This window comes from Erythrolamprus reginae, chromosome 5 (assembly GCF_031021105.1).
Source record: "Erythrolamprus reginae isolate rEryReg1 chromosome 5, rEryReg1.hap1, whole genome shotgun sequence".
Lineage (NCBI taxonomy): Eukaryota > Metazoa > Chordata > Lepidosauria > Squamata > Dipsadidae > Erythrolamprus > Erythrolamprus reginae.
In genome coordinates this window covers 110006143-110021933 of record NC_091954.1, presented here as the reverse complement: position 1 = coordinate 110021933, position 15791 = coordinate 110006143, and the positions used below count along the sequence as shown (strand labels likewise).

The following is a 15791-nucleotide window of genomic DNA, read 5'->3' as shown; positions in this document are numbered from 1 at the left end:
CCTCCAGGCGGTGCAGAAGGATACCATGGTCGATGGTATCGAAAGCCGTTGAGAGGTCAAGAAGCACCAGGACCAGTTTCTTTGAAATATGAGCATATGGCAAATGCCCCCCCTTGCCACAGATGAGGGATTTTGTTCTAGCCTCAGCTGTGGATCAAGGAGGACTCCCGAGTTGTGGACCCTCCGCAGAAAAATATAAATTTACTAAATAAATATACAAACAACTGTAGTGGCCCATGTAACAACTCTTCCAAGCAAGGTTGCATGCACATCCCGAAAATCGCTACTGGAGCATAGCACGTGACCGCTCTGGTAGCAGGCGATCACTGGTGTCTGGTACTTGCTACCTCTTAAATAAAATAGATGGATTTGACAAATGCAATGGTTGCCATTCTGGACAGCCTAAAAGCTAGTCTGGAGACAGATCATTCTAGAAAAGGGTCGAATTAGTTGCTAGGAGTCAACGTTTGTTGGGTGGCACTTAATCTCTATTAGTTAGGTCAGTAATGGAGCCGAGGTTTGACACAAAGTCTTCCATATAAATCACACTATCTTTGTGCATCATTGATATATAATTTCGTACTCTGAAAACTGCAGCGCTATCCTGGGATGAATAGGACTGACTGACTGGGACAGTTGCTTTCCTCTTTTTGCACAATCTGCATTTTCCCTCCTTACATAATCAAACTTTGCCTAGATGTCCCCACATATTTATTTTGCCTTTCCTCTTGTTTGCAGGACCTTTGGCAATATTGCCTCCTCCCAAGTAAGCCAATGCGAGTGGTAGGTGGTGGTGTTGGCATAGCAAACAGAAACACTCCATAAAAAGGAGCCCCTGACGTCGGACCCTCTGAAGTCCACCTTCCTTCCCTTGGCGCCTTGTGCATCCTCTCTGAATCCAGCCATGAATTCCCTGGTAGCTCTCGTGCTCCTGGGTCAGTTTATAGGAGGCACATTGAGCTATTTCTTGTACCCGCAATTGGACTGCAACGGCGAAAAAGCTAAGGAGTTGGCAGACCTGGCCGTGCACTACATCAACGATCATAGTCTACATGGATACAAACAAGCTCTCAATGTAATCGCGGATGTTCATTCCCAGTCCAAGGTAAGTACAGTGGGAGGAGAATTTTTTCTAGTTTCATTTGCTAAATTAATAACAGGTGATTTTTTTTGTGGGGTGAGGGAAGGATTTGATGTTATGCCTTTCTGCTGAGATTTGGGCAATTTATGGCCTCTTTCTAGTCAATGCTCTATTAACTCATAGCTTCCATTTCAGTTGAATTGCTAGACAGGTTCAGACAATGTGTGTCCATCATTTTAGAAACATAGAAGATTGATAGCAGAAAAAGACCTCCTGGTCCATCTAGTCTGCCCTTATACTATTTCCTGCATTTTATCTTAGGATGGATATATGTTTACCCCAGGCATGTTTAAATTCAGTTACTGTGGATTTAACAACCACATCTACTGGAAGTTTGTTCCAAGCATCTACTACTCTTTCAGTAAAATGTTTTCTCATGTTACTTTGTTGATAGTGACACACAATCCCCCCACCCTGTCCCATTGAATGCTTATGCTTCTGACCACTGCTTTTTTTAGTTGTGAGATCCTTAGAAAGGGAGAGTGGTCATCTCGTGATCTGCCTTGCGTTATTTAATGGTTCAGTGTGCGATGGAAATCCAGGAAAGGGTTCATTCTGCAACTGGGTTAAGTGTTGCGTGGACTCTCCAATGGAGAAAAATGTTAGCTCCCTACCAACAATCTGATCTTCATTCCTGTCCCAAACATTTGTATCTATAGAGAGTATCTATAGATAGACAGGCCAGGGCTACCCAATGCAATTTTTTGGAGTCCAAATCAGCGGGTTGCTCCTGGTTCAGCCTGGTTCTGCAAACCAGTAATGGCAGCTGCAGGAGGCTCCATCCACCATCCGGGATGCTTCTGCAGGAACTGGTAGCAACACAATTTAGAACCCTCTACTGGCCCCAATGAATAGACAATATGTACATACCTGAACCATGCAATGTCAGAAAGAGGCCATTTCTTCCTCCAAAACGTGGTCAAAAACAACATCTGGGAAATCAGCTGAGATCCTCGTACCATATGCAGAAGAGATCAGATGTTCATGTCAGTCTTGTCGATTCCTGCCTTGCAACTCCAAAGGAACTGTGTTTATCTTAAGGCAGCATTGACATTTCCTGTTGGGTGCATTTTCTTTAAGTTCTGTTCGGGTCGTATGTGACCCGAAGCCAAGTTTGAGTCCCTGTAAAAAATTTTCCCTGCATATCTGAAACTTAAAATTTCATGACTATTTATCATTTCTGGGGTTCTCTCTATGAGAATTTTTTTGGGGGGGTGGGGGGCTTAGTTTTTGCTGGGCAAAAAAAGTTACAAATCTTCTGTTCCCGGGTCACCCTGACCCGGACCGAAAACTCTTCATTTGCAGTGCTTATGTTTGGTCTTTTTGAAAGCTTGTTTCACTTGGAAAGTAGTCTGAACATTTCTGCACACAATGAGATGAAAATTGAAATGAAAAAAGTAAATCTTATTGGTTTATTTTGCAGATATAATGCACGCCCCCCCCCTCGTTTTTGTGAAATTTTTTTCAATTTATGGATAGTTTTGCTTGCAAAATGCATTCTATTTTACTAAAGTTGGTGTGGGATTGGTAGCTTGAACATTTCTGAATATAAGAAAAATATAAAGGAACTGAAAAAAATGATTCTTATTGGTTTTTTAATATCAGAAATAAGGCCTCCCCTCCCCCTCGGCTACTTGCAACCATTTTCACTTTTTATTTTTTTATGCTCCAAATCCAAAATATTCTTTAAAATCTTAGGCATTCATTTACTCAATTTAACAATGCTGATCATCAAAAAATATTTTTGGGGTGGTGGCTAATTGTTTTCTGGGCAAAAAAAAATCATAACTTCGAGTCTGTTTCTGTTCGTATATGACCGGACCAAAAATAATTTTTTTAGGTACTTGAATTTGATGTTTTTGAAAACTTTTTCAACTGGAAAACTAGTTTGAACATTTATGAACATAATGATATGAAAATTGAACTGGAAAAATTGAGACTTATATTTTTATTTTGATCAAAAAGCCCCTCCCCCCATCCTGTTTGAATTTCGTGTCAATTTCTATTTTTTAAGGCTACAAATCCCTAAGGAATTTTCCCCCAAAAGGTTTGATATACTAAATTGAACATTTCTGAATATAAGAAAAATATAAATGAACTGAAAAAAATGGTTCTTATTGGTTTATTTTTGCCACAAAAGGGCCACCACCACCCCCCAGCCTTGCTATGTGCCATTATTGTCACTGTTTATACATATTTGTCTAGAAATATTTGGAATATCCTTTTGAAAATCAACCACATTGTAGCCAGAGAACTAATTTTATGAAACAAATCCATTTTACTAAAAAAAAGTATGTAAGTTTGAAATTAACAGCATAATTTTTATATAAATTGAAATAATTGAACACGGGGGGAGGCATACATTTATGTGCAAAATAAACCAATATGCATCAATTTTCCCAGTTCAATTTTCATATCATTATGTTCAGAAATGTTCAAGCTACCAATCCCACACCAACTTTAGTAAAATAGAATGTATTTTGCTAGCAAAACTATCCATAAAGTGAAGACTATTTTTAAAAAACGGGGGGGGCTTGCATTTCATCAACAAAATAAACCAATATGCATCAATTTTTCCAGTTCAATTTTCCTATCATTATGTTCAGAAATGTTCAAGCTATCAATCCCATACCAACTTTAGTAAAATAGAATGTATTTTGCAGGCATAATTATCAATAAACCTAAAGAAAATTCACAAAAACGGGGGGGGGGGAGGCATATTTATGTGCAAAATAAACCAATAAGGATTAATTTCTTCAGTTCAATTTTCATATCATTGTGTGCATAAATGTTCACTTTCCAAGTGAAAAAAGTATTCAAATTGACCAAACATAAGCACAGCAAATGAAGAGTTTTTGGTCCGGGTCAGGGTGACCCGGGAACAGAAGATTTGTTACTTTTCTTAAACAGAACAGCAGGGTTAAAGCAGTTTTTATTTATTTTATTTCGTCAAAAACATGCACAAGGTAGCAGGTATTGGTATAAACATAAACAAAAGCAATGTAAGTACAGTGGTACCTCTACCTAAAAATGCTTCTACTTAAGAAATTTTCTTGATAAGAACCGGGTGTTCAAGATTTTTTTTTTGCCTCTTCTTAAGAACCATTTTCTACTTAAGAACCTGAGCCCGGAAAAAATTCCCAGGAAATTTCAGAGCGACATGAAGGCCCAGCCAGTTTCCTGCCATTCCCCCTTTAATCCCAGCCATCTCAGGCTTTTTTAGGCTGCCAGAGGAGCCTTTTGGTGGTGCTTAAGGAGACTTTGGCATCCCAGAGAGATCGGAGCATTTTCCTTTCTCTGGGCACTTTGAGAGGGAATAAACCACTTCGCTGTGGTGAATCCTTCACGCTGCCTGAATACACCTGGCGTGCAGTTGCCTCTTGGAGCGTCTGGGCATGCCAAGGCAAAAGGGAGTGCTTCACCCCAGCTGGATAAACTCGGTTTCAGCCAAACCGAAGAGTTGGCTACAAAGCGAGCGAGTGAGAGGAAAGGGGAGCCCTTCAGCATGGGAAGGAAGAGGAAGCAGGTAGCAGCAGCAGCCGCCTTTCAGTCAAAGGAATGGGAGGTTCCCCCCTGCTGCCTGCCTGGATTTCTCTCTCTGGCGCAGTGTATGGGAGGCGTGTGTTCCTCCTCGGCGCCTCAGAGTCAATGTTCCCTCTAATTTTTTTTCGGTGTGGGCGGAAAAATATAGTGTCTGAGTGACAGTACCTTTGGGACTGGGCGGCATAGAAGTATGTATGTATGTATGTATGTATGTATGTATGTATGTATGTATGTATGTATGTATGTATAAATAAATAAATAAATAATTCCCTTTTTTTATTAAAAGAAATTAATAATAAAATCTATTACTATTATTACTATCTTCTCTTTTTCCATCCCTTTCTCCTCCCCCTTGCATGTGTGTGTGTGTGTGTGTGTGTGTGAACTCTTGAACCATTTCCTGTAACAGGTGACCTAATGGAAATGGTTCAAGAGTTCACACACACACACACAAACAAACGTTTGGGGTTTTTTTTCTCTGTTATTATTTGGGTGTTTTTTACCATATACTTTAAATCAAGACTCATTTCTCTCTCTTTCTCTCTCCCCCTCTTGCTCTTTCTCTCTTTTTCTCACTTTCTCTCTCCCTCCCTTTCTCTCTCTCTCTTTCTCTCTTGTTTTCCTTTTCTCTTTCTATTGCTTTCTTTCTTTCTCTCTCTTTCTTTCTATCTCTCTTTCTTTCTTTCTCTTCTCTCTCTTGTTATGTCTCCCCCTCTTTCTCTCTCTCTCTCTCTTTCTCACTTACTTTCTCTCTCTCCCTGTCTCTCTCTGTGAGCGAGGGGGCTGTGAGAGCGCTTTCTTTGAGCGCTTCGGGAACGCCTGCCCTGCCTCTACTGCAGCCCCCTTGCTGGAAGTCTAGGACGAAAGCGCTCCCAGGGAAGGGGCTGCGTGAGAGGCGGGGCGGGCATTCCCAAAGTGGACGGAGAAAGCCCTCTCTCGCAGCCCCCTGGCTGGAAGCGCTTTTGTCCCGAGAAGCCGAAGCTGCAGCCGCCACCGCCACGAGAGAAGTCGCACCCCAAGGCAGGAGGCAGCGGAGGAGGAGAGGAGGCGGATCGGGCAGGTGGGGGGCAGGGCCAAGAGGCCAGGGGCGCGAGGGGGCCGGAGGCACCGTGGGGAGGCAGGGGCGGCCACGGCTCCCTTTCCTCCTACTGCTGGCACCTCCACGCCCCCGCCCCCCCTGCGGGCTGGCAGGGGGATGGGGAGCGCGCGCTCGAGGAAAAGGGTGTGCAGGGGGGTATTTTGGGGGATGTGTGCACGCACGCGCACAGCTTAAAGGGAACGCTGCTCAGAGTCCCTCTTTTTTTTCTTTAAGCCTTAAAGTTTTGGATGTTTTTTATTCCCCTCACCTCACCTCTTTCCCTTAGCAGCGACTGTCCTCCTCTTCTTCCTCCTTCTTCTCCCACCCAAATTCCAAGCTTTTATTTCTTTCTTAATGGGTTTGCACACATTATTTGCTTTTACATTGATTCCTATGGGGAAAATTGCTTCTATTTACAAACCTTTCTACTTAAGAACCTGGCCTTGGAACTTATTAAGTTCTTAAGTAGAAGTACCACTGTACAGGTAAATTTGGACAATAGGACAATAAGATTGTGAAGGTAGGCACAATAGTGCACACATGCCCACCCTGTACAGACTTCTTAGAAATGGGGTGAAGTCGACTGTAGACAGTCTAGAGTTAAAGCTTTTGTGGTTAAAGCTTTTGAGAAGCACACCAGGGAAAGATCTATAACTTGCACATGAATTCAAACATTTCCGAGTCCATTAAGGCAACAGAGACAGAAATATGAGTTATTCTCCTAATTTTTCGTTTTAGGGACGCGTTGAGGAGGCAACCTTCATTGACCTATATCTTCTGGAGACAGATTGTCATGTCTTGGATCCAACTCCTGTCGAGAATTGTACTGTAAGGCCACAGCATGAACATGTAAGTGTTTGAAGGTTTCTGAACATGCGAGACTTTGGGAGAAGACAGGTGGCTTCTTACCACTCTACCAAGAGTAAATTGAGTTTCTGAACACATATACACACAAACTGATATATTTATTTGTTTATTTTGTCAAACGTGTATATAATTAAAGACAAAGTACAAACATGATTGTGAATATATAGTACAAGCATGGTTATGAGTACATGACATTTTACAAATACATGGGAACATTGGGGCATGGATGATAGGCATGTCATGAGGTCAACAGTAGACAGTCTAAGGTTAAATTTTGGGGGATTTGCGAGCTCCTTTCAACTGCAGTGTTAGAGACGGAGACAGAGGCAGAGGGGGCAGCATCCAAAGACGGCCGCCATCTTCCGCTCAACAGCTGATCTCACTGTATTTTTCCTTTGATCGCTGTTGTCTCAAAATGCCCCGAATAAAGCCCTCGGCAGTTTCAGTCTCAATCATAGATCTTCCCACAGCAGGCAGTATTGAAAAGTTCTGTCTCGAGCTAATCAATTATCTATATCCTGGATCTTTCATCGTAATCCGGCGGGAGCAGCATCTCCCAGCTACCTCCTGCTGCCCCACCGGAACTACAACTTATTACTCTGAGAACTTCTAGCAAGGAGCTGTCTGGACCTCCTTCTTCCCAATTAAACTATCTAAACTTTGATGTCTTTTGCTTCTTTGGACTGCAACACCTCCCACTTGGGAATTCAGACTAAAATCCACTACAATGCATGAGCTACTCTAATGATGACAAATTAGTCTACCCGAGTTATTAATGCACTGTGTCCATAGTAACAATCTCCAATCTCTTAAGAACATAAAATATGCTGTTGTGGACCATAATAAATGCTACTAATGCTATTAATCCCGCAGAAACATCAGTTTTAAAGCACTAACCCAAAATGTTAAATCATGTTAAGTTGATTGTTAACATGTTTAACGTGATGCATTTGTGTCTTTAGGCTGTTGAAGGACACTGTACTCTCAGGATTAACAGTGATGGGACCAGCACCAGGTTTGCTGCAAAATGCCACTCAAAGCCAGGTAATTCGTCTTCATCCCTCTTGGATTCTTAGCTGGGCTCTGCCACTTGTGGCCTGTCCATCTGGCCCTGCTGCTTACAGCAGCTCCGCTGTTCGCGGCCCACATGGCCCTTAATTTTGAGTGCCTCACTCCATGACAAGAGCATAGTTATCCAATCATGAAAGGGACCAGAGATGCCACAAGATTTTAGTTTCCAAAATAGTTTATCATGTACTACTGAATAAAAATCTTTACAAAGTCTATGTAAATTGTGTCTGTTGATTTACCTTGATTGAGTTGTGTAGTCCATATGTTTTTGCAGTGTGGGAGTTGCAGGTTAAATTATAATTTTTTCCTGAAACCCTGTTTTTCTGTTTGTTAGAGAATAGATTGTTAGTTTCTAGGGGGAAGGTAATGGATTGATTAATGATAGATGCAAGTGACACAACATAAAGAGGTTTGTATGCGATTTTCAATGTTACTTGGCTCTCCTTTTTTGAAGATATGGATGACTGTGGACATTGACTATAAATTGGATGAGAGGCTAATTCTGAAGGATTTTTCAAAAATTATGCTAAGAGGTTCAGCAATGGCTGTGGAGAGCATTTTTAAAGAAATATACACATAGACTGTTAGGTCCAATGGATAGAGATGGTCTTAGGTTGCATAATGCTTTCCCAACATTATCTGCTGTAAAATTGATTTGTGTTAGATTGTTGCAGTTGTTTCTGGTACGACTAGGAAATATGGGGCATGAGCCAATTGCTGTTTACAAAGACGGAGCCGAATCATTGGGTCCTTTGAGGGGTGGAATGGATCTCAAGTCTTGCTGTTGATTGTTTATAAAGTTATAAAAGGTGCATGTGGATTTGGTGAGTTGAATGTTGTCTTCTTGATTGATCTGATAATTGCTGCATTCAGTCACTAATTGGTGGCTGGGATTTTGGTAGGCATTTTTAAAATTATCAACGCATCCAGTTTCCTTTATATAGGCAATTTCTTTTTCTTTGTTTTGGTAATAATTAGTGGTACATATAACTTAATGACTCTGCATTTCAAACAAAAAGATATTGTAGTAGTCTTCAGCAGTATTACACTCAGAGAATAATGTTTGCCAATCCAGGGATGAGAGGTCAACATCTATGATCATAGTTGGCTTTTTAAAAGTTGTAATTAGTTATCCTATTATTGTGATTGGTTTTGTAAGGACGTATATTGTCTTGTCGCATACCGTCTTCTGCCGCACAAATCCCAGTGGCCGATAAGGTCCCACAGAGTTGGCCTTCTCTGGGTCCCGTCAACGGCCAGGGGAAGAGCCTTCTCTTTGGTGGCCCCGGCCCTCTGGAATCAACTCCCCGCAGAGATCAGAATGGCCTCCACCCTCCTTGTCTTTCGTAAATTGCTTAAGACCCACCTATATCGCCAGGCATGAGGGAATTGAGACATCTCCCCCACGCTTATATAGTTTTATGTATGGTATGCTTGTGCTGTATGGTTTTTTAAATGATGGGTTTTAGATGCTCTTTTTTAAATATTAGATTTGTTACATTATCACATTGTTATTATTGTTGTGAGCCGCCATGAGTCTGCGGAGATGGCGGCATAAAAATCTAATAAATTATTATTATTATTATTATTATTATTATTATTATTATTATTATTATTATATTGAAACAAAAGTCAATCATGTAGTGATCACTGTTGGAAAAGGGGTCTATTATTTGAAGTCCATATATTGAGTGTAAACTGTTGCAGAAGATGAGGTTAAGATAACTGCTGAGCCTAGTATTGTTTGTTACTATTTGTTCAAGCCCTAGATTAGTAATAGCATTGTAAAGGGTTGAGGGTATGGGTGCAGTTGAATATTTATTTAGGGTCCATTTATTTAGGGTACGTTGAAGTTGCCAAGAAAACTATTGGATGGATCAGGGCGGTGTATCTGACAATAGCTTATATGGTACTTTAACACAAAGTGCAAAAAAAATGATTTTCTTTCTCAAATGTTCCTTCCAATATTTGGGGGGCTGCCTCAAAGAAGAGGGGGTCAAGCTGTTTTCCAACGCACCCAAAGTCCAGACAAGGAATAATGGATGGAAACAGAATAACCTGGAAATAAGGAGAGGTTTTCTTGAAAGCTTCCAGTGATGAAGCTCCCACAACCTCCGAAGACAAGATGTTGCTTTGGTTGATTGAGCTTCATCACTGGAAGCTTTCAAGGAGGGACTGGACTGCCATCTGTCAGAAATGGTGTAGGGTCTCCTTCGTGGACAGGGGGTTGAACTAGATGGCCTACAAGATCCCTTCCAAGTCTGTTAATCTGTTTCTGTAAATGTCATTCTTGACATTTTTCTTTCTTTTCAGAGTCTGAGGAAGATGTGCGGAGACACTGTCCGAAATGCCAAATTCTGCTGCCTCTGAATGACCATCATGTGGTAGAATGTGTGGATTACGTGATCCATAAACACAATGAAAAATTGCCGAACCATGCTTATCAAGTCCTGGAGATTTCAAGAGGGCAGCACAAAGTTAGTATGCAAATCTTAAAAAATAATTCCAATGACCTCTTTCGGTTGAATGCTTTGATACTTCATGTAACAAAGAAGAAACAGGAATTATGCTCTGCAAAGGTATAGGAAAAGAACCAGATACCAACAAAGTAGTAGAGAGTACTTCCCCCAGAGTCGGCCTTTTCCAGGTCCCATCAACTAGACAATGTCGCTTGACGGGGCTTAGCGGAAGAGCCTTCTCTGTGGGGGCTCCGTCCCTCTGGAATCAGCTCCCTCCGGAGATTCTGAAATGGTATAGGTTCTGACTCGCTTTTCTGCAATCTGGCTGAGTCCCTGGTGGCTGCCTCGAATAAGGCTGCATTGGGGGCATTAGACCGGGTTGCTCCTTTGCAACCTCTCCGCAGCGGTGGCTCCTTGGTTCACCGAGGAACTCCGGGAGATGAAACGCCAAAAGAGACACCTGGAGTGATGATAGAGAGCCAGTAACTCTGAATTGGAATGAACACAGGTAATGGCCAGCCGCCCTATTTAGGGTGACCCATTCCCTTCTTAATGTGGAAGGAGCAGAAGTGTCCTTGCAGGGTAGAGCTGAGGAATCTGTTCAATTTATGGCGGATAAAGTCTCTCAGATTCGGATGGACCTGGCAATTCAGACAGAGGTGACAGGGGCAGGTCTTTAGTCCTGTTGGCCTGATGAACCCTGATAAAGTGGACAAGGAGTTGTGAGTTCCTCCACTTGTTTACTGGACCCATGCCCATCCTGGCTGGAAGGTAGGTAGGTAGGTAGGTAGGTAGGTAGGTAGGTAGGTAGATAGATAGATAGATAGATAGATAGATAGATAGATAGATAGATAGATAGATAGCCAAATAAACAAAAAAAGATAAATATATAAATACCTACATACCTACATACAGTGATGGTCTTGTGACTGGGTAGGAGTGGCTTGCTGGCCATATGACCAGGTGGGAGTGGCTTGAACGATCATCATCATTCAAGTGAACTGTTAAGTTCTCCACCTTACAACCTCACCAGTGCCGTTCGCTAGAGTGACAATTTTCTTTGTGTTTCTTTGCTCTCCTTCCTGGGTTGCCCACTGCCACAGGCTGGGTAGGTAGGCGAACAGGTGCTAATCAGCTGATGAGAAAAGAGGGGGGAGGAAGGGATTTTAAAATATTGGAAAGTAGAGGGAGGGTTGCATGATTATTGCCGCACGATGCCTTTTCATCTCAGATGCAAGTGGAGTGAGGGCTTTGCGAAGGGAAAAAGACCGCAGCCCAGATCGCTTTGGTGCGGCTTGGCTCAGCTCTTTGTTTCCCTGCTGCTGCTGCTGTGTGCTTGTCACTTTTTTCCTCTTTCTTCCTTCCTGGCCTTGGGAGGTGGCCACGTGAGGCTGGAGGGGAGCCGGGCAGGAGAGAAGGAAGCTCATCCGAGGCCAGGAAGGAGGAAAGAGGAAAAAAGTGAGGAGCGCAGATGCAGCAGCAGCAGGGGAAAAAAGGAGAGCCCAGCCAAGACTGGTAATGCCAGAACTTACTGCCACCGGTCAGCTGGAGCTGGGCATGCAGCTTCATTTCTGCCGGTGGAACTGTGTTCCACCCCATCCTGCCTGCTGCCCATCCTTGCCTACATACATACGTAAATTAAGTAATTCTCCTGGTTGAGCAGAGTGGGATGGACTAGAAGACCCCCAAGGTCCCTTCCAGCTCTATTTTATTGGTAAATATTCTAAAACAGAAGCAATGAATGAGCCATATAAAAGCTAAGAAATCCTTATTTCTTAAGGGTGTTGGAGATCGCAAATGACCTCTCCCTCTGCCAAAAGAAGGTGGAGAATTCAGTAAGAAAGATGGTGGGATATGCAGCAGACAGGACTAAAATTCCATTCTCCCAGCTCTTCACTTTTCCCATTTCTATCCACAGCCCAACTGAAACATCTCTTGCTTTGATTTCAGTTTGAGCCTGAAGCCTTCTATGTGGAGTTTGCTATTGTGGAGACCAACTGCACTCATGATGAAGTTCACGACGACCACCATCACTGCCATCCCAAACCTGTAGGAGAAGCAGTAAGTGAGAAGGGTCGTCTCCAATCCTATTTGAGCAATTGCCATCTCTCTCTCTTTCTCCTTCTCCCTCCCTCCCACCCATTTCTTTCTCTCTCTTTTTCTTTCTTCTTTCTTTCTTTCTTTCTTTCTTTTCTCTCTGCCTCTCTTTCTTTCTCTCTATTTCCTCTCCCCCTCTCTTTCTCTCTTTTCTTTCTCTTTCTCCCTCTCTCTCCTTTCTTTCTTTCTTTTCTTTTTTCTCTCTCTCTTCCTCCTCTTCCCTCTCTCTTTTACCTTTTCTTTCTTTTTCTCTCTCTTCTCTCTCCATCTCTTTTATTTTTCTTTCTTTCTCTTCCTCTCTCCCTCTCTCTCATTTCCTTCTTTCTTTTTCTTTCTTCTCTCTCTCTTCCTCCTCTCTCCCGCCTCTCTTCTTCCTTCCTTCTTTCTTTCTTCCTTTATTTATTTATTTCCTTCCTTCCCTTTCTTCTCTCTCTCTCTCTCTTCCTCCCACAGTCATACCCCTCTCCTAGCAAACCAGGACCACATTCCAAATAAATATACAAGGCCAAATATTCCATACAGAAATATAGATTTGACTCTAGCTCTCACCAGCCCCAATCCTACAATTAATTAATTGATTGATTAATTAATTAACTTCTATGCCACCCAATCGCGAACAACAATATAACCTTTGACCTCTATACAACATTAATTTCTTCACAATTTGCCCCAAAATAATGCACTCCCCACCCACCCCAAACCTCCAGTCAACATCTGAAGAACATTTTGATGCTAAATAGTCTAATGAATTGGGTTGTGATCTGACCAGATTCTTTAATTCACTAAAAACTTTTTGGTTTCATATGGACATATCTTAATTCTTCCTTCTCTCCCTCTTTCTCTCCAGCATATTGGATTCTGCAAAGCAACTGTGTTTAGATCACATGATGCGACTGAAAAACCTAAAGATGAACAGTATGAATCAGACTGTGTCATCTTTGATGTCAAGGTATGTATGATGAATTCAATTTTGTTCATCTTCTTTCCCCTTTCTCCACACCCGAGTTTCTTATCCTCATCAACTTTAAAGTGTGTAGACTTCAACTCCCAGGCTGGTTGGGGAATTCTAGAACCTGAAGTCCATATATCTCCTGATTTTTCTTATCCATTCTACGCGGCTCAAAATTGACTCCCTATAGCATCTCCAAAACTGCTCCAAACTTGACTGTAAAAAATATGATTTCAACAATTGAGTTATCGAAGCGTGGAACTCATTGCCGGACTCAACTGTGTCAACCCCTAACCCCCAACATTTCTCCCTTAGACTCTCCACGATTGACCTCTCCAGGTTCCTAAGAGGCCAGTAAGGGGCGTACATAAGTGCACTGGTGTGCCTTTCGTCCCCTGTCCAATTGTCTTTCCTTTCTTTCATCTATCTTATATATTCTCTTCCTTTCATATATCCTCTCCTCTAAGTTCACTTTTACCCTTATATATATTGCTACATGTCTATTTTTCTTCCTATGTATTTGTGTATTGGACAAATGAATGAATAAATAAATAAATAAACAAATAAATAAATCTATAGATTCCCCCACGTCCCTTCACATCAGCAGATGCTGTAATATATAATACGGTTTGTTTGGTCTTGACTTAGAATGATGCAGCCTTAGATTCTTTTATTTATATATATCCTTTTTTCTGAGATTATTATTTTTATCCTCACTGGGACCATTTGGGTTATAGGTTGGGCTGAAACAGAATATCTGAAATTTATCTAGCCAGGAAGAGTTTGAATCTAATCTCCTCAGTTTAATTCTGACTCCTTAATTGACATTCTATTCATTCAACAAACTATAGTTATAACTATTTATTTGTTTGTTTGTTTGTTTACTTACTTGCTTAATTATTTTTAAAATAGGAAATAATTAAATAGAATTTTTTTACTCATAAATGCTTTAATTATTATATATTAACACTGTGCTCCTCAACACATTCACATGTCATTTGTCCTTTTTGTGGCTATTCAAATAATGTAACTAAATCAACTGAAAAAGAGTCCCAGCACCTATTTGAAAACTTATCTTGGTTGGTAAGCCACTCCCACCGAGTCACATGACCTTTAAGCCACCACCCCCGGTCACATGATTGTTAAACCACTACCACCTGGTCACATGGCCAGCAAGCCACTCCTACCTGATCACATAACCATCAAGCCACACCCACAAAATAACCCAGGGCCACAGCGTGGTAGTAAAAATTTTGGCAGTCCCTCACCGGTTCTAAAGCAACAGCAACCCACCTCTGAATAGCACTTGGATTTATATTCTGTTTCACAGTGCTCTGCAACCCTCTCTAAGTGGTTTAGAGAGCCAGCCTATTGCCCCCAACAATTGGTTCCTCATTTGGAAGACCAAGACAACCTTGAGCCTAGTGAGGGTCGCTCTGCCAAAATTCAAGCAGCCAGGAGTCAGCAAAACCACCACCGCGGCTCACGGTTCAACGGCTGAAGAAAATTCATCTGTGTTTGTATGTTGTTCTCTTGTTTTGTTTTTTTCCAGGAGGGACATTCTCGCACCCATTTGATCGACCATCACTTTGGAAAACATATTGCTTCCCCAGCACACAACAATACTGTCCTAGACCTTGCCCATTCGCACAACGATAAAAATACCCTACATTATGTGCCGATATCCGAAAAGACTGAGGATGGAAGAAAAATAATAGTAGACCATGGTCACGAAATAGATACAAACATTTGTCCAGGAAAAATACATCACTTCAAGGTGTAGGCCATCCATGCCAGAGAGCAGAGAGAAGCCGCCCAGTTAGTGCAAAGCCCTTTTCCAAATCTGAATTCAAACCTTGAATCTAAAAGGGGAGATTAGCCTGGTACATTACACTCTTGGACAAGTGTTGTGATTACCTATTGTTGTTACGAGAAAGAGGCTTTGTACTTGTGACTTTCTGCTTTTAGAACGGCAAACACTCATTGTGAACTGAACATCTTTCAGTTTTTCTCTATTCCACCATGAAGAAACGTGAACAAAAGTTATATTAGCCCCAAAGTCAAAATTCTTCTTTTTATTTTCAAAGAGAAAATGCATAACATTTGACAACAATATCTGCTCATTACCTCTATACCTTCTGAGATTCTTTCCCCATATGAATTTCTCACCATGCTACAATATTTTATCGGGACAAATGTTGAACAAAGTCCAATATATTGACAGCAAAAGGCACGAGGTACTTCCTAAATAAAATATTCAATTCTAAAATGGCTTTGCCCTTTGTTTTGCTTCGAGTGAATTTGGTCACTGGGTGAAACTACTGGGAATTATAGTTCAGCATCTCTAGGGAAGGACAGTGGGTCCGCCTATTCTCGAAAGCACCTGAAGGACGGGCAAGAAGCAATAGGTGGGAACTAATCAGAGAATCACCATAGAAATAAATACATTTCTTGGAAATTAGAAGAATAATATAACAAAAATTGACAATGGAAAAATAAAGAGTAGAAAAAAAAGCAGCATCTTTTCTACTTCATGTTCAAGTATATTTTGAACATCTCTTCTTTTTGGTGCAATGCAAAACTCTT

General features: G+C 41.5%; 1 protein-coding gene across 1 annotated transcript; it reads left to right on the top strand.

Moving 5' to 3' along the window:
• Nucleotides 1-737: 737 nt before the first annotated feature.
• On the top strand, nucleotides 738-15474 carry LOC139168217 (antihemorrhagic factor cHLP-B-like). The gene is made up of 7 exons (XM_070753728.1): nucleotides 738-1105; nucleotides 6501-6611; nucleotides 7592-7673; nucleotides 10014-10177; nucleotides 12110-12220; nucleotides 13104-13205; nucleotides 14758-15474. The coding sequence occupies exons 1-7, from the start codon at nucleotides 905-907 to the stop codon at nucleotides 14986-14988; spliced, it is 1002 nt and encodes a 333-aa protein (XP_070609829.1). The 5' UTR covers nucleotides 738-904; the 3' UTR covers nucleotides 14989-15474.
• The last annotated feature ends 317 nt before the right edge of the window (nucleotides 15475-15791 follow it).

Excerpts from the sequence above, each read along its gene's own strand:
- LOC139168217 (XM_070753728.1), top strand. The coding sequence starts at position 905 with ATGAATTCCCTGGTAGCTCTCGTGCTCCTGGGTCAGTTTATAGGAGGC. Across the intron at positions 6,612-7,591 it reads TAAGGCCACAGCATGAACAT|GCTGTTGAAGGACACTGTAC; the intron begins GTAAGTGTTTGA and ends TTGTGTCTTTAG. Across the intron at positions 10,178-12,109 it reads TTTCAAGAGGGCAGCACAAA|TTTGAGCCTGAAGCCTTCTA; the intron begins GTTAGTATGCAA and ends CTTTGATTTCAG.